This window comes from Odontesthes bonariensis, chromosome 6, assembly GCF_027942865.1.
Source record: "Odontesthes bonariensis isolate fOdoBon6 chromosome 6, fOdoBon6.hap1, whole genome shotgun sequence".
Taxonomy (NCBI): Eukaryota; Metazoa; Chordata; class Actinopteri; order Atheriniformes; family Atherinopsidae; genus Odontesthes; species Odontesthes bonariensis.
The window spans coordinates 23,415,665-23,433,713 of record NC_134511.1 but is presented as its reverse complement, the minus strand read 5'-3'; the positions used below and the strand labels follow the sequence as shown (position 1 = coordinate 23,433,713).

The 18,049-nt window shown below is 39.1% G+C and overlaps 1 protein-coding gene across 4 annotated transcripts; it reads right to left on the bottom strand.

The window, feature by feature from the left end:
- Window positions 1-53: 53 nt before the first annotated feature.
- Window positions 54-17,808, bottom strand: aifm3 (AIF family member 3). Of its 4 annotated transcripts, XM_075468037.1 has the most exons (21): window positions 17,275-17,808; window positions 12,457-12,768; window positions 9,841-10,054; window positions 7,885-7,994; window positions 7,698-7,807; window positions 7,550-7,594; window positions 7,366-7,462; window positions 7,109-7,221; window positions 6,700-6,786; window positions 6,531-6,622; window positions 5,820-5,950; window positions 4,830-4,945; window positions 4,504-4,575; window positions 3,605-3,668; window positions 3,439-3,515; window positions 3,242-3,359; window positions 3,032-3,130; window positions 2,790-2,865; window positions 2,569-2,673; window positions 1,408-1,428; window positions 54-1,292 (listed from the first exon to the last, which is right to left on the bottom strand). In XM_075468037.1, exons 2-21 carry the CDS (start codon window positions 12,485-12,487, stop codon window positions 1,250-1,252), a joined length of 1,821 nt encoding a protein of 606 aa, XP_075324152.1. In that variant the 5' UTR covers window positions 12,488-12,768; window positions 17,275-17,808; the 3' UTR covers window positions 54-1,249. The 4 variants fall into 4 exon arrangements, with proteins under 4 accessions (XP_075324152.1, XP_075324154.1, XP_075324151.1 ...); XM_075468039.1 differs by lacking the exon at window positions 1,408-1,428 and having other exon boundaries at window positions 17,275-17,807; XM_075468036.1 differs by lacking the exons at window positions 12,457-12,768; window positions 17,275-17,808 and adding an exon at window positions 10,743-12,426.
- Between the last annotated feature and the right edge of the window lie 241 nt (window positions 17,809-18,049).

Genomic DNA, 18,049 nt, shown 5'->3' with positions numbered 1-18,049 from the left:
ATGACAGTCGGAGAGACGTGAAAGATTAAACAAAGTATGGGAGCGGTGAGTAGTTATTGTTGGAGTACTTTTATTTCAAAGTTTTGATTATAAAAACGCCATTCCAGGCTTTTCTGTAGGATGAACAATGCTTTCTAAATCGCTGCAGTGAGTCCTGTGTTCGGGATGAAAATAAGTGTGGATCTTCAGTACATCAGGAAGTAATCAAACATCTGCCTTTTTTTTTTTTTTTTTTTTTTTTTATTTCATCTCGGGGCTTTACAGCTGCTTTTTTTTTTTTTTTATTATGAAAATGAGGGAAAAAACTGAGCTTACAATAACTGAAGGGGCAAAATACTGAAGCAACAATTTCTGCACATGAAAGAACCAGTAAGCCCTCGACATAAACCTCAGTTCCCTGAGTTAGTAACAAACAATGTCCCTATGGAGGTGGCAGCTATAAAACAAACAAAAAAAACCCTTAAGCTACTTTTGCATTGATCTAGATGAGTTTAATCTCTGTTAGAAAATACAATTATCTATTGTGCAAGCACTAGCGTATTGTTAGTATAATTAGAAGTTTGATTAAAATGTCATTTCGCACTCTACAAGCAAGGCAACCAACTCAAAGAGGTACGTTGTCGTTCTAACAATTAGTCATGAATTAAAGCGTGTGTGTGTGAGAGAGAGTCAGTTAAAGTAGCATTCAGGGTTCTGCAGAATGCTGCAGATTTAAGCGTTATTTTTTTTTATGCATCTGTGTGGATATTTCTCTGGTTTGGGGCTTCATTTAAATTGTTTTGCCATGCAGATCTAAGGTCTGCATGCACGCACGCGCACAGCCAAGTCTGTTATTCAGCTTAAAACTCTCTGCTCTTATTTTGTTACAGTGCATTCATATAACTATATACAATGTTATTTGTACAAAACAATGTCAATGCCCATCCCTGGCTTCGTATAAACAAAAGTGTACAGGTAGATACATCTTGCAGCAGCTCGGCAGCTGAATCCAATATTGCTTTGTTGTACAACATTGTCAATAAAATACTTGCCAAGACAGTGAGTTCTGACCGTGTATGGCTCCATTTGTCACCTTAAAGTGTCTCAGGAACAAAACAAGCTGCTGTGTTGCCCTCAGAAAATTGGGTCTCAAACAGACACAGTCACTATCTGTGTGTGAATAGCTGCTCAGTGTCTCAGCACCATAAGTGTCCGTATTGAGGTGTCCAGTGGACTTTGAGTCTGCCCTTTAGAATCTTCAGCTGTTCAGTCAATGAGAGCCTTTGTCAATCAGCCAAGAAATGTCTCCAGTCCTGTAAAACAAATCCAGTAATCAGTGAATCACAGGTTTCTCACATCGAGAGTCAGTTGATAAGTTGCTGTTCCCTATGTGGTCTTTAAATAGGAAAAGTTTGTATTTTTCCATACTTGCCAAGTCGCGCTAACATCCTTCAGTTTTGTGTGCGTTATAGGAGACGAAAAACAACATGAAAAATGAGGGACACTGTACTTTCATTGGAACAAAACCACAGAGACAAAATGGGAAAAAAAGCATTCAACAACCTTTATCCATCACCAATACAGTGACATTACAATGTAATGGCTTTATGACAAGGCTCTGCTATGTATACAATAAAAGAATTGCGTCAACTAGTTGTAATTACAGTGGATATAAATATATATGTCGACAACTATAGATCATGTAGAGCGCCAGTTATAAACAGTTTGATTACCACTGTGACACTATATGCTTTTGCATTTTATATGAATTGCGATTGCAATTCATGAATGTAATTAACTTTAAAACGTTGGATAATTTACTTTTTTTTTTAAATTTTATTGAAGTTCTGCAGCTGAAAGCCTTGAGTGAATAATGTTTTTTCTTCAAACTCATTTTTGGAGAAGAAAACCATCAAATTCAGCATTTCCCAATGAGCTTTACCGTGTTTATGAACAGGTTTAATCCTGCCAATAAATGATTTCCTACACACTTCAGAGAGCTGTTAATGGAAGCGATCAAAAGAGTATTATATGTCAATATAACTTTGTTTCACTGTTTGAAATCTAACAACATTGATACCTTGTTACGACAATTAAATTATTTAAATGATATTTCCTATGTTATCAATTTATATTATCATATTCTTTTGCAATATAATCTTTATTCTTGCTCGAATAGAGAGTAAAGGTATAGTGGAAATTTTAACTATGTAAAAGCAACTTTTTAGATACCATTTACGGCCAGTCTTTAAAAATACAACGGAAGTCGTATTCAATTTGCTGTCCCAGAATATGTCTCTCCTTAATTTTTGTGAAGTAAATTTTTTCCAGGATACTGAAGAAAATATTGATTTGTAAATGTAACCTATGAAATGTTTTTTGATCAACAAGGTAAAACAATAGCTGATGTTAATGCCTTGTAGTGTTTCATGGTCTTTGGCTCATGTAATACTTTTCATGTGAGTAAAGTCACAAGCTCCACCACTCACTGTATTTTCTGTCTGAGTGACGACATTTCTCTTCTTTTTTTTTTCTTAAATAACAGCTATTGTGACCATGACCAGATTTAAATCTCAAAAGGAGACTTACTCCACATCTCGTTTCTTAATCATCTTTCCAGATCCTAAGACCTCCGCCACTCGGGATACAATGGGGTCATAATTCATGCTGGCGACAGCAACCACCTCCTCACTCCTACAGACGGAAACAAGGAGAAACAAGGAGAAGGAACCACCATGAGAATAAGTCGACCACTTACAATGAAAGAGTGTAACACTAAACACTAAAAAAAATAACTAAGGAAATGTTACCTGGTATAAAACGCTACAAATCGCAGTTCATCCAGATCTCCTTGTATAATGACATCATCAAATCCATCACCATAACCTCCACAAATGGAAAGAAGAACATGTGAGGTTTTTATTTTCAGACTTTGGTTTTTCTTCTTAGTTTTAACAGGTAGGTGGCAGTGACGTCTGGTCCCTCTCTTACTGCATATCTGCCTCATTGGTCTGATTTAATCTAAGGCTACAGCAAACACAGGCCTTCCTACCTGCATAGCGAATGGTCTTCCCAAACATGGCTGACCAGAAGTAAGGCACAGTTTTGATTTCAGTGGCTCTACCCATCATGCTGAGAGCTGCCACCCTGCCTGTCAGCACGGATGACAACAAAAAGCATTCATGTGTTTGTCCTCAAGCACATCACAACAAGTATTGACTGCTTTTTATCTTCAGTCCGGATCAAGCTGTCACACACTCACCATGTACGTGAGCCATCTGCCAGTGAGGGATGTTCACCTTCTTGTTGTTGCGAGGTGGGAAAGGAAACATCACCACATCTCCTCCAGCAAAGACCCCGTCCACGTTTGTCTGCATCATCTACGGTGGAGGGACGGACCACAAAATCTCAAAATGGAACAAAAGCACTTTCAAGCAGGCCTGTGGATTTGTAAAGTACCTTATTCACAGTGATGAAGCCCTTGGAGTCCAAGTGGATGCCGCTCTGTTTCAAAAAACCTGTTGCGGGAACGCTTCCTGCAGAAGGAGACACATTAAAGGAGTTAAATGTGGAGCTTTGATGGAGATTTGACAGAAGGTATGTTTTGCCCTCTGCTTGACATCACCTGCTCCGATGACACACACGTCTGCCCTCAGGACTTTCCCACTCTTCAGTACAACCTCTTTCAGCTGCATAACAGGAAAAACAAAATGTTCCTATCCTAGCGTGCAAAGAAGTACACGAACACATTTCACACTAAATGGAAATTATATGTTAAGGCGCAGGCACAAATATTTTTGAATGCTATTAGAAGTTGACCCTGTACAAAGCAAACACAGTTTTCTGCCAAAGCTTAAGCTGTTTTAATCACTGTACCACATTGTATGTGGTCTTGTCACCTCTGAATTTCAAGTTCATCATCAATGTCTTCTAAGATAAACTCAAGTGAGCCAATTTTCTTTCAACATAATATTAAGTAAAAATGTTCCAAGTCACTGAAACAGTGAAACATGTGTCCATGTGACTTTGTTTATTTGTCTTTGATTCATTGAAGGAGGACGATTCAGAGGAATTCACCAAATGCTACAAACAATTCTGTCCCGCACGTACTTTTAAATTCACAACACAAAATCTTTTTTGTCGTTCTTGTCAATAAATGTAGGTATTTATTCATTAAAAAAATAATAATACTGCTCACTGTAAACTACTGTATGTAGTGTACGATTTTGTACTTGAGTCAATATCTGCTGTCAGTCAAATTTGCTTAAAAAACAAATGTTTTAACGAGTAAACATAGTATGAAAAAACAAATTTCTTCTTTTTCTCCCAAAATTTTGAGGCTGAGTTGCTCAGTTAATTTCATGTTGTATGTTAGTTTGGCTTCAACTTACTCTTTTGCTTTGATTTTGGTCAGTGATTGTGTTTTTTTTTTTTTTTTATCATCTGATTTTCACCATATATTGAGGAGGAGAGAACAGTGCATCCACGCATCATGTCATGCTGTTTCTCTCACTTTCTGAATACCTGTCCATGATGGCCAATCATCTCTGACACCTCGTTCAGCATGTAGAACTTCACCCTGTTCGCCTCAAACAGCTGCAAAGACAAACATACCGCAGTTACAGTAAGCGCATGAAACCCACAAGAAGCGGAGTTCATGGCTGAATTTCCATCTTCCTTCATGATCAGTTGCTGCTAATGAGATGATCTACACTCCCCTTCTGTGCTGCCGTATTAACTTGGAATAAAGTGCGATTTTTAATTTGAACTAATAACGTCCCTTGAGGGAGAATGCTGACTATAGTACTTGTTTGAAAAAGGACATATTGCCCAGGAGTGTGTGTCTTTACCTTCATTATGGCTTTCCCTACTTTCTCCCCGAGAGCTTTTTTAAAGGGAACTGTTTCAATCCCGATGACAGAAATTGAGTGGGCCTTATCAGTCAGAGCCGCAGCCACCTCCATACCTTTCAACACAAACAAACAAAAAAAAAACACACAGTATTTTGGTAAATAACAATAGTTAATGTTGAATGATGCAGAGATTTGACAAATTAGAGGAAACCTCGGGGTAAACGAGAGGAGAAACTCTTAAGAAACACGGTTAAGAGAATTTCTTAGTTTCATAGTTGTGTGTAGGCAGACAGTTTAGAAACTGGACTCCTTTACTTTGAGGCCATACTGTTGTAATACTTATAGAACACGGTTTGTCTTAGCCAAAATAAGTAAGGCCTTTCTGGAAAAAGACATAATCTGAATGTCAGAATGTTTATTGTCAGACATCAGTGGTGCCATCATAGATGCGTAAGGTTTCCCTCCCCATGTTCTTCTTATGCAGTCATGGTACTCATTTGTTGCCAGTTAATCTAATAATAAGTTGAGAAATATTCCTCGAGGTATCTTTTTTGGTTGCCCTTTTTCCACATTCCATTAGAATTTCTCAGTCTCAACGTTTGATGCATTTCCTTTGTATTATTTCAAGTATACAAAGCGTTCAATTAATTTTCAAATTATTACATTCTATCGTCATTTACGTCTAGCATGGTATCCAAACTCTTTCAGAGACAGGATTATGAATGATTATGTGATCACGTAGAGCTGAGAGTTGATTACAGACATGATTCCACATTTTTCTTTTGAATAGGAGCAGTCACAAAAACATTTTTTTAGTCTTCACACTGACCAAATAATGCCTTTACTAAATAGGTTTCCTAAACCATTCTTCAGTGAAAATCCTCGAGAGGAGTTTTTGTATTTTCTGTTAAAAATGTTCAGAGCTGGACACTTGTACTAAACAGCTTAAATGAAAGGATTTTGTTCAGAAAAGCGTCTTTGTCTCACCAATAAATGATGTTCCCACAATCACAGCGTTCTTGTTGTTGGCTAGCCTTGCTATGCTGTTTGCATCTTCAGGTGTCCGGAGGTGGAACACATTCCCGACGTCTTTACCCTTGTAGTTCATCAGCTTTGGTCTTTAAAGCAGTGACATAGAAGCAGTCAGTCATCATGAAAAGCATTTGGTTGCTTGATAATGATGTAGCCTGGGAATTCCCATGCTGCTTTGCGCGCGATTTCATTCACACTGCAAAGGCAGCCTGGAAACCACCGCCCTTATTTTTGCCTGAGTTAGGGAACCAATCACAGACGACGTCTATGCGCGACACCGAAGCTTGTAGAGTGTTAATCCAACATGGCAGCGGACACAACGTTACCGTTCGATGCAGCCTTACAAAGTGTTTTAAGTAGCTTAGAACGCATGTTTACTTTTATTTTACTTTTTTTTCTTCTTCTTCCTCATCGAATTTCTGTCGCTCTACATACGTCATCTGGTATAAGTGATACAATTGGCTATGAATCGCGCACAAAGCATCATGGGAAGAACCAGACGCCATTTGATAGACATTCGTTGCGCCCAATAAACGGCTCTCGGCATTCGTAAACCACGCCTCAAATACGAGAAAATGCACACCTAGTTCCCAGACCACCATCTCATCGAGATGTGGACGTGTCAGCCAGGCTAATAATGATGCAGAATAAAGAAACTTCTCTTACTTGCTTCCTGTAGCGATAAAGAGTTTCCTGTACTCCATCCTCAAGCCATCTTCAAAGTTCACGGATCGAGTCTTCACATCTATTGCTGCAACCTAAAACAAATATTGTAGACTTGCGGTCATGAAAGTTGGATTTTGTGCAACTTTTCTCAGAGCTCACTATGTCCCACCTCTTTCTCTGTGAGCAGTTCAATGTCATGGTCTTGCAGGAAGTCCATGGAGCGCAACCTCAGCTGCTCTGCTGTGCTGTCTAAGGACTAAGGGTAAGCGAGTTAGTGCTTTGTGACAAATAAAAAGAAAAGAATCCTTCAGTCCAAATGCAATCCTTCCCACTCTTTTTTGACACAGACTAGAAATGCTATTTTCAGATAAAAGTCTGAACATCTCAACAAAAAATTATTGTCAACCACATTTTCGGTTATATCTGTTCGTGTCTTCATTTTATTCAGTTTGGCAGCTTCAAAGTGTTCCCTGAAGAGCTCTTCTTTTAGCATCACTGAATGAAGCAGCGTCCCTGTAGTTTGTTTACTGGCAAACTGTGCTCTGTCTCAGCATATGTGGTCAGGTCTGTGTACAAACCTTACTCAGTTTAGGCCTGTCGTATGGAGGATGCCTGTCCATGGTGCACATGACGATGCGGTCTGTGAACCCTTCTTGCCTCAGCGTCTCTGCACACACCAAACCTGCTGGACCTGCCCACAAATTCACTACTTTACCTAAAGAGGTGTCTTCGAAAAATGAGAAACTCAAAGGAAGATGCTGGAATTAAGGGTCAACTGTGAGATGTGAAAGAAACAGGCCTGCATCCCTGTAGTGATGAATAAGAACCCACCAACCTGAGCCAATGATGAGAACATGGCTGAAACCGGAGCTGGAGTTAATGACGGCTGAACATCGAGCCATGGGTTTTGATCTTTTCTGTGACTGAAGAGCCTGGAAATGTTTAAAGAAAGATCATGGGTCCATCAGGAGGCCTGTTTACTTCCTTGTATAAATTCCACGCCTTATTTTTCTCATTACCTGCTTGTTTGCACGAATGATCACCTTGTCCTTTTCAACTCTGACCTGAAGCAAACATACATGAGCGATGTGTACATTTTTTGATGCTGCTTAAAGACATGATAAGGCAGGGTATGTGTTACGAGACAGCGCTGGTATGGAAGGTCACCTGGAAGGTAGGCAGACTGTCCAGACCAGGGAAGTCCTCGATGTCTCCAGTTGCAATGTTGAAACAGGCACCATGCCAGGGACAGCGCACATGTCCTTTTGATAGCACACCTGGAATGTCATCATGTAAGTCATGTGTATTCTTTAGTATAGACTAAATGAATCTCAACCTAAAATATATGATTTACCTTTGACCAAGGGCGCACCGTAGTGGGGACACTTGTGGGCCATGGCGGAGAACTCCCCATGTTCTTTGATCAACAAAGCTCTGCCGCTTCCTAAGTCGACCTCTCGCATTCTGTCAAAGACAGAAAATCAACAAGGTGTATATTTAGGCATGAAGAAAACTATTTCTGTTGTTCTGCTTTGGAGGCAAATTATCTAAGCCACAGCTAACTTATAGGGACAAATATACTCTGTTTGTGGAAACAGGGCATACTTGTATTAGTTTGTAAGTTATCTAAATACAATATTTCATTACAAATCAGACATGGAACATTTTTTAAAAACAAAAAAAATTTGCTTTTTGTGAGTCTACTGACATCAACGCGTTTCTAGAAGTTGAGCCAGAGGCATGTTAACCATTTCGTTGCATGAAATCTTCTTTTAACATCATGTTGTAGGCATTTATGGTATTTATAGCATTCAGCTTGCACTACAGCTCCTTAGTGTCAAGTCAAATTCCTTGTGAGTGCAAACCTACTTGGCAATAAACTTGATTCTGATTCTGATTCAAGGCAGCGAGGAGGCCAGCTGCTGTTTTCTTTGAAAGTAAAATGTTTTCTAATACATGCTTGATGAAAATGTCAGCTGCCCAACAGTGAAAATTCGAATTTATTAATGCGCTAAATATTTTCAGTGTTTGGCAGGTATGGACTACCAGTAGGCCAGTTTAGCAGTCAGACTCTTTTACCACAGACCCATGCAGTACAGAATGTGAGTCGCATTGTTTTGCTGAAATATGCAAGGCTTTCTCAGAAAAGCAGCATGTGTCGCTCCTCCAAAACTCTGACGTGTTAGTCAGCATTAATAGTGTAATTAAGTATACACTTACACTTGTGCAATTTCATACCAGTACACACGTTGGCTTTCAAACTGTTCGCTGATAACAAACAATGTGATTCCTGATTTCTTTAGCTCAGATGGCCCAGCTTCCATGATTTAAACATTTAATTAATCATACCACAGGAGAGTTTATCCACTTTGCCCCTCTCTCTGCATCCCAACTGCAGCATTTAAAGTGATTTGTTCTTTGCACAGTACTTTTGATTTGCATTTGTGGATGTAGCAACATACCGTGATCACTAACAGTGATTTCCTGAGCCAATGTAGTGATTTCTACAAAAGAATCGTGTCCGTTTTTAATGTAGTGCTGCATGAGGACCATGGCTATTTGGTAAGGTTATAAAGCATTTTCCCAAAAGTTCAGAGATTTCTAGAGATTCTTGAAAGCTTGTCATTGTATTAAATCGCAGATGAGGATGACAATGTTTGTCTGTGGAATTCCATGATCAGATATTTGCTCCTGTAGTGTTTAAAAAATAGTGACCTCTTCCCAGTCTGCTTCTAACAGTAAATTTAATGTGAGAATATATTTCTTAAAAGAAGAAAAATAAATCAATAACATAAAATAGAATGGAAATAAATCAATACAATGAAATAATGTTTATCAGTTTAAAAATTTGGATTTTAATTATTTGAATACCATTGCCCTCTATGTTCTGAACAAATGCCAAATGTGGTTAATTTGGTTATAAGAAATGGTCAACTTTTAAGGTTGGAAAGTTTATCTTGGTATAATGTTGGAAGAAAGGCAACATTTTTCTCTCTAATTTGGTAACTAGACAAGTTCTCGGAGAACGCAACCTCTTCTAACACTCGAACCAAATATTTTGCATTTGCGAGAAAGTGATCTTGATTTGCATTAAAATGTAATGGGATCGCCACCCACTTCTCCAACTAGTTTCATGAAATTTTGCCCGGCAAACACGGTTCTCCACCTCACTTTTGCTGGAAAACTAAATAGATCCCTGATCAGTTTAATACTCAATAACTCCTTTCTATTTGTTACTGTGTGTTTTGGTTTTTAGCATCATTCCATAAGTGGCACGATAGAGGATTGTTGGATTTTCCCATTTACTTACTGTCCGTTTTCCAGGTCCTTGACATGACACACAGAGGCCTCCACATAGTCCCGCGGTTTGTGGTTGAGCGGGAGCAGGGTGGAGTCCTCATCAGAGCCATGTCCCAGGGCCCCATTAGGTCTGCTGTCGGCAAAGGGACTCGCTTTTCCATTAGGCGACAGACCGTCCACCTCTTTTTCTTTGTCCAGGAGAGAGAGCTCCACTTTAACTTCAACTGCACAACACAGACACATCTTTGTTAGATTAGATTATTGACAGTGCCTGACCAAACACCTACAGTTCAATCACTTCGACATGATGTTCTGAAGCTTTTAAAAAGAAGGGACTTTAATCTGTTTCACCTTTAATGTCCACACTGAGGAAAAAGTAAAGGAAAAATGTTTCTATGCATCTTTTTGTTTCCAGTAGGGGTTTTTTTTGGAAGAGATGGTTTAGGTAGGGATAGTTCAACACATTTTCATTAATGCAAAGTATGATCACTGGAAAAGGACTCGAAATTATTAAGAAATATACTGAAATTATCTTGGCGAAAATACTGTAAATGTAATTTTCCCTCAAACTAGGATAGAAGTTTGTGTCAAATGGAATCAAACATCTCGACAACTGAAACAAATGAGAGCTGGAATCACCCTGAAGGCAAACTTCAGTATTCTTATTCCTTTTTTTAAACTTTCCTTTTTAACTTTCTCCTTCGTTTTGTTGAAAAATTAAACGACTGTGTATATATTCCAACTAAAATAACTTTGACAGGAAAAATGATGCCTTTAAGTCATGTAAGACACTGATATCAGAACAACTTAAAAAAAAAAATCCGATTTTGCTGCTTTCCTGAAGAGTCATCAGAGAAATCTGAGTGTAAAAGAGTGAAGCTGAATAATCTCAGTTTTTGGACACATAGTTACCTTTGGTGGTGATGTGCTGCTGTTGGCTCTGCATTAATGAACATTAAGAAAAGGTTGTGTAACTCCCTTTTCACTGCAGCGGGCCTTATCTGTTGGGCTGGAAAAATGTGCTGATCATCCGGTTCTTACACAGTAATCTGGCTGGAATTTTCTCCTGCTGAGCAAGTCTTAATTAAAATCAATGGAAAATCATAATAGTGAATGCAATCGCAGGAGAGAGGAAAGAGAAAGCTTTCCGTGGCCGAAGAGAATCTCCAGATGCTGCTTTAATACCAGCGTCTTAATCACCACATTGATGGTTCCTTTGAACAAAACTGAGGCGTCATCAGTTCAGAACGTGTCAAAATATTTTCCGTCGTGCTTTCAGTTTGATCCACATCCGCATTTTCTTGATAGAGAGGACAGGGTGTTTAGCTGCTCATACTGTAAATCACTTCACTTTACCAGTAAGCATTCTGTATTTTTGCACATTTTCATACAAATGAAGTATGCAGTGTGCCGTGTCTTAAAGCCTTTCCTCCCTCAAAGATCTTTTATTAGCGCCAGTTTTCTCCCACTCACACTCCAATGAAGAGACTCATGCAGTACTTACTGTGAATCTAAACTGGAAGCTTTCATCATCGACACATCAGTTTAAAACTCAAAGAAGGATACTTTCATATTTTCATGGACAGCTAAAACATTTTCTTTTCTTATCTAAGTAACATTGGAGTGTAGGAAGGAAGGCAAACACAAAGATACTTTGACATCTCGTGCCCCATTTTGAGCTTCTGTAGCACTCAGACACCGCTCTCTTAAGAGTAGAGTTTGCCTCTTACAGACTTTCTCAGAATTTCCGAATGATTTCAATGATAATATCAATAAGATGGAATTATGGAATCGGTATCAACATACATAATGTGCTTTGATAGAAGGCGTAAAATCTGTCGATTTCAGATTAAACAAGCTCTTACCATCACAATGGAGCATGACAGATAAATCTAACTTTCAGTCGATGTTCGCACTAATAAAGTCACAAAGCCATCGTGTAAAAATGTTTCCACCTTTCCCGCTGTGTGAGACTATTTCAGTAGATGTTCCTGTTCATTTATTCTTGTTAATGGTGGTTCTGCTCTCCATCATTTACATATATATTTTTTCACTGCTTCAGGTGGCGCACTGAACACGTGATTGTTGTTTCACGGGGGCTGCAGTGGGTCACATCCATCTAACACTGAAATCGATACACATACTGTTTCAATATACATTTGTGCCTCAGTATGTAATCCTCTTGACTGTAGATGGCACATAGAGCATTTCAATTCCTCCCACACAAAAAAACACTGTACTGCAAACAGAGGAGGCTGAGAGGATGTGGAAAGCAGGATTTGGAAGCAGCAGCTAAGATGAATATTCAAATTATCTGTAAACATTTTACAGCAACTTTTAATCTTCAACACACAAAAATAACTGGATACGGTTTCACTTATTGATATGTACATTTCCTTGAAAATCAACCCTGGAACTACGACTCTGACTGCAGCATTTCTTTAAAACATTTATTAACATTTACAATTGTTTTTATATTGTAATTAGACGTTCATATTATATCTTCCTCTGGTGGGTCAAAGTACAACAATAAGTGTTTTTATCTTACCCACACAAGCTTGATTTGTAGATTAGTTCAAACTAAAGCAGTCCACCACTGCTTGAACTGGCGAAACATGTTGCTCACCTGGTTTGGGTTTGGAGAAGCATCCTCCCATGGTGGGCCCAGGAAAGAGGGACGCCAAGGGAAAGGGAGGGAGGGGGGAGAGGGAGGGGAGGTATGGTCAGATCTTTGGGCCGGGCTGCCTGCTTGGGAGGGAACAGTAACACAGAACTGGCAGTGTGAGAACCTGCAGGTCCAAGATGGCCATCGCACACGTCAGCTCTTCCATATGGTCTGCGTGGACAGAGGGAGCGACGTCGTCAGCAACACACGCAGCACAATGATGTAGCTCTCTGACGTGCCCAAGTGTGACGTCGATTAGGATGACGAATAGTGCTGTCGATTTAAAAAAACGGCATTTTAGAAAATAAAAACTGCATCCGGTTAAAAAAAAATGCAGCAACTATTTGTTGACAGTTTTAACATCCACATATCTTTATGTTTCTTCCTGCTTATTTGTGGTCGTGATTTTGTCATTCCACATTTCCGCTCATAGTTGCAAATTCACAGGCTAAGGAGAGCAAACCAAACCGCTATTTGTGTGTTTGTCTATCTGACATGTTAGTGCTTGTAAAAAGGAAACAATCTTGTTAATTAGGAACATTTCCACATTCATTGTCACCTTTGTTCATGCATATTGTATGGGAAACTGTTAAACAGTAACAGCACTCTAACACCCATTAACTTTCTCATCACACCGCGTTTTAAAAGGGGAGTAGGGCCCCCTGAGTTTCAAAATCCCCCTTGTTTTGTTCCAACATTGCCCTCGCATTTCTCCCAGCTCTGGTATTTCACACACGCATACTGTAGTTGGTTACACACACAGATCTGGCAGCTATGAATCTGAACACACACAATGGCAGGTGTATCACTCAGTGTGGTATAATCCATCAGCAAATTATCCATTTGAGGTTCAACCAGACGGACTGCTTGATATTCTGAGCACAACTTAATGTCCTTGAACTTCAGAAGAAAAAAAAAGTGGGCAGTGTTGAGTAGCGTACTGCTTAGAAAAAGTTCCTAAGGATAAATGAGAAATGGAAAGATCTCCTCAAAAAGCCCCAAACTCAAGTATTCTAGTAAAATTTTAGGTTTGTTCTCTACTTAACTCAACTTAAATACACTTGACTATACGCTTGAACATTAATCTAAAACCTATTCTTATTTTTAGGAATGGCTTTGCGAGAGTTTATTTAAAATGAGAGTAACAAATAAATTAATTATTTCAAAGTTGGGGACTTTTGCCTATGTCTTAGATGATGTGTAATAATGGTATAAAAAAGAGATTTCCCCTATAAACCTTTCAGATTTTTTGGTTTTATTATGATCTTTTTTTTAAACAGCTCATTACTCAAAGATGACAATGAGGCAAGACCAAAAAATTGAAACAGGTATTTGTTGCACATCACTCGTTAATCCTCTTGTGACACCTTAGATTTGTCATATCACAAAATTTTTAAGGAAAACTTTAAAGTTATACTTGCTGATAATTTACTTTAATTGAAATCATTGTGAATAATTGAATGCCAACCAATTTAATGCCCGTTCCTGATGATTTTTTGCTTTTAGATTGGAGGCATTTGACAGCCACCTTTTTATTGTATAAAAACAAATTACTTTCTCCAAAGACAGTGACTTTAAACCTAAAAATCTGAATAAAGCTCATTCAGACATTTGCATGGAAACATGTTATGTGTCATAGAAAACAGTTTCTTTAAACAAAGACTGAGAACCTGATTTTGTTCAGGATTTTTAAGATTTAAAGAGTGGGTATTTAAAACAAACAATACCGGCCCCCGAGTCTAACATTGTGATGTTGTAAAAAGGTCTACTATGATGCATCCTTGAACTATCTGCTTATCTGACAGTTGCGCAGCAAACTGTTCATCACAAAAATGCATCTTTACTGAATAGCACAATTTGCAGAACTTGGGCTGTGTACTGAAATGGCTGCCGGCGGATTGGAGCTGTGGATCATCATCAACATCCGCCTCATTTTCACCTGGTAGCATTACATGTTTTTACTGGAGACAGCTGATCTTTGTGCCCCACTGACACGCTTCATCATAGCTGGACAGACACACCTCTCCTGCTTGTGTGCTCAGTGTGACAGTTCAGCCAAACTGTTGGTGGGACATACCCATTCTGCAATTTATTTCACAGTTATAATGTAACCAAAATATTTAATAACAGAGTAGTTTGATTCAGTTAAAACAAACTCAACTTTGTTTGTCTTGATAGAGTGGTTCATTTGAGCTGGTCCGAGATCTGTAGATCTCGGTTATCCCTCGCAGACATGCTCCATGCATCTCAAAGCGGAAAGTACTCATTTGATCATAATATTCATTTTTCTAGGATTTTGAACTCTTTGATTTTGACTTTGTTCTTCTCATTCATGTTTGATGGAGTGGTTTTTAACTTATCTGAGATATAAAAAAACTCAGAGGGCATATTTATTTCTGCTTTACAAAGACTTCAGGTATGGGACAGCTTCTTTCATCTCTGTTAGCAAGTGTTGCTTAAAGTGTCGTGGACCAATTGTCAAAATATTCTCTCCAATAAATCTATAAATTATGATGATTTATGAGTTTGAATACTAATATTTTATCAGACTTTCCATTCTGACAGTCTTCCAAAAAGTGTAAAGCCTGGTTTTTTTTCTGCACTTTTGACAAGAACTTTTGTCCTGCATTCAGCTACCAGCCATGCTAATACAGCAGAGGCTTTGATGTTGTGGATCTCAGTAAATGTGCGGAGCAAATCCCTTCCTGATGTATGTATGTTTCTCACATATTGCCCCTTTAATAACTTGTCAGCACTGAAAATTTGATCATCGATCAACACATTGGATCACCGAGAGCCACCATACCAGATTTCCAACAAACCCAAGATATTTTATGAAAAAAACTAAAGTAGGTTAAGCAGATTTGGTCCTCCGAACATATGACGCAGATCCCGCTTTCTCACTGTTAGGCCTGTCCCCAAGCAGTGCTAATAATCCTGCCTGCAAACAAGCTGTCAGTTTCACTACAAATGTAATACCTGTTACTGGAATGTTGGAGGGGAGAATTAGCTAAATGCAGTTTCTCATTGGAGGAGAGGAGGCCCATCTGCTAACTGACTGTTAAAGCTCCAAAGGCAGTGCCCTTTAAAGGTCACAACCATCACTCAGAACTCAACTCAATCTTCAACAAAAGTTGTTTTGCAAGCGGTAATAATTTTGTTACACAGATGAACACATCAGATAAGCACATGCATAAAAAAACAACCATTATACTCGATCCTCGCCCGTAACCATCAGCGAAAGAGGAACATCCCGAAACTTAAAAATTTAATAAAATTAAACATGTAATTATTTTATGTTATTTACTCTATATGTCACTTTACAGCCCTTCTTAAACCCAGAAGATGTAGCATCGCCTAAATTAAAGAAGATCTGCTGTGAACTGGCTCATTCCCCCTCTAACTGTGCTAATTTTGGTTGTCTAATCTGTTAATAAAGTTGTCTGACCAGTTAGCCTGCAGTTAACGACTAGAGCTCTCTGATCCTCAGATGATAAAAGGGCAAGAACTTGTAACGCTTAATATTTGACAACACCTCTGTCACTCAGTCTGCACATTCTCCGGGTTTGTGAAGTACAAGATAAGCCTGCTTGTCCTCCGATTGCGCAAACCAGCTGTTGAGCAAATGTCCTTTCTTGCCATGTTACTAGTGGTCAATTACTATGTTTAGTGTCAGCTCCGTGAATAAGAGATGCACATGAAATTGGAAGATGTTTAATTGTTTTGGCATTTCTCACTTTAAGCAGAAGGACGCAAGAGCAACAGTATAGCTTGAAAAGTAAAACTAATTTTTGCTGACATTATAACAATTACAATAACCACAATCTATATTAAGGGACTGTGCAAGGTGCAGTCATACATTCTGAGCAAGTTTATCATTCTTGTGCTGGTTTGTTAAAAGTTTAATACTTGTTTACCCGCAGCTGAATGGCAACAGGGATACTATCGCCTTGTGCTAAACATGTAAGTAGGCTATTTTTCAGTTTAACAGAAAAATTAGACTAAATTTAAATATAATACCTGAGATGTGGGCCATATTTTCACCAGATTACAGAGGTCACAGTTAAGCTTCAAAAGGAATTCAAAAACTAAATTAGGTGTTAGCGATAATGCACACTATAGATGCCACGTGGAACTGAAAAACATCTCATTCAAAGTGTTTACTCTTTTACACTACAGAGTTCATTAGGAAGTTTAAAGTGACTTTATGAATATTGTATCTTAAACACACCAAGTTGACCCAAAATCTTTGCATTTTACGTGTACATTTTCCATGAAACTGCAGCTGCCGAGCAAAGGCACAAACGAATTGTATCAGATCATTTTGCTGCTGCTTTGAGTGATAACCTCTCCATGATGTCATGGAAAACTAGAATTGAGGTTTACAAAGGGGTGTACACCCCTGCAGGGGAGCTGTGCTTCCATGTAACAATTCTGCTAATGGCCAGTTTCTCAGCAGGCAAACACAGACACACACAGATAAAAAAAAAAACACCGCAAAAGACTAATTTATGATGTGCTATGGAGCGTTTGGTTTATTGGTATTAACAAATCAGCTAGATTGTGCTAGAATATCTTTATTATGATTTGATAAACTGCAGCACCAGAGTCCCAGACAGAAAACAACTTTTTTCCAAGTACTGTATGTGCCAGCACTGCAGGCAAAATGCATTTGAAGAAGTAAGCCCGTTTTTACACAGAGCACCAAACAAACACATCATATAGAAAGTAACAAACCTGGGTATTTCCCTGGTTGTGAAAATGAATAAATAAGCTCACCAGTGTGCATGGAGCAGGTGCACTGAGATCCTGTCAAACTCCCTGGAGCTCAGCTTCCCCTGCGGAGCATGGTAGCATATTACCACTAGTGTCCTCACAGTCCCTCTCAGGGATTGGCCCTCTTTGTCGGAGTATTCCCAGGATATGTGTCCCTCCTCCGCTCTCTTCTTCTGCTTCTCGCTGCAGCAGAGGTTCCAGAGGGTGTTAGAGAGTGTGTAATTGTATGTGTGTGTGCTCTGCCCCTTGCAGAGAGCCCCTCCAGCAGCAGACTGAGCCGATCAGTCGTGGGAGTTGTTCTCTTTCTCTGGCCGAGCCTGAAAATGCAGCACGGAGGACCTTTGCCAGTTTCTCAGCTGTATGCAGTATTGATGGAGTTGCTGAGGGGATGCTAACACAGCATGAATCCTCATCGGCTCCCCGCTCTCTTCCTCCCACCCTTCCGATTCTCTTTAACCAGCACAGACTGTATTGTCTCTCTCTCCCTCTCTCTGTTGCAGCTTCCCCCGTTCAAATGTCAAAGACCTGACTTGCCAGTTATACCTGATCAAAGACACGCTGTCTTTCTCATTGCACTGCCTGGTCTGACTGCCCACTCATTGCACTGCCTGCTGTCTTCACATGTATAGTACTGCATCCCAGATCTGCAAGGCTATCAGCTCTTAAAACCTACCAGTGAGGCATTGATTGTATTTACTCTGACCACCAGGAAACATTAAATAACTTCTGTTAGACTGCTACAAACACTGACACAGTTCTTATAGTTTGCTCCATTTCT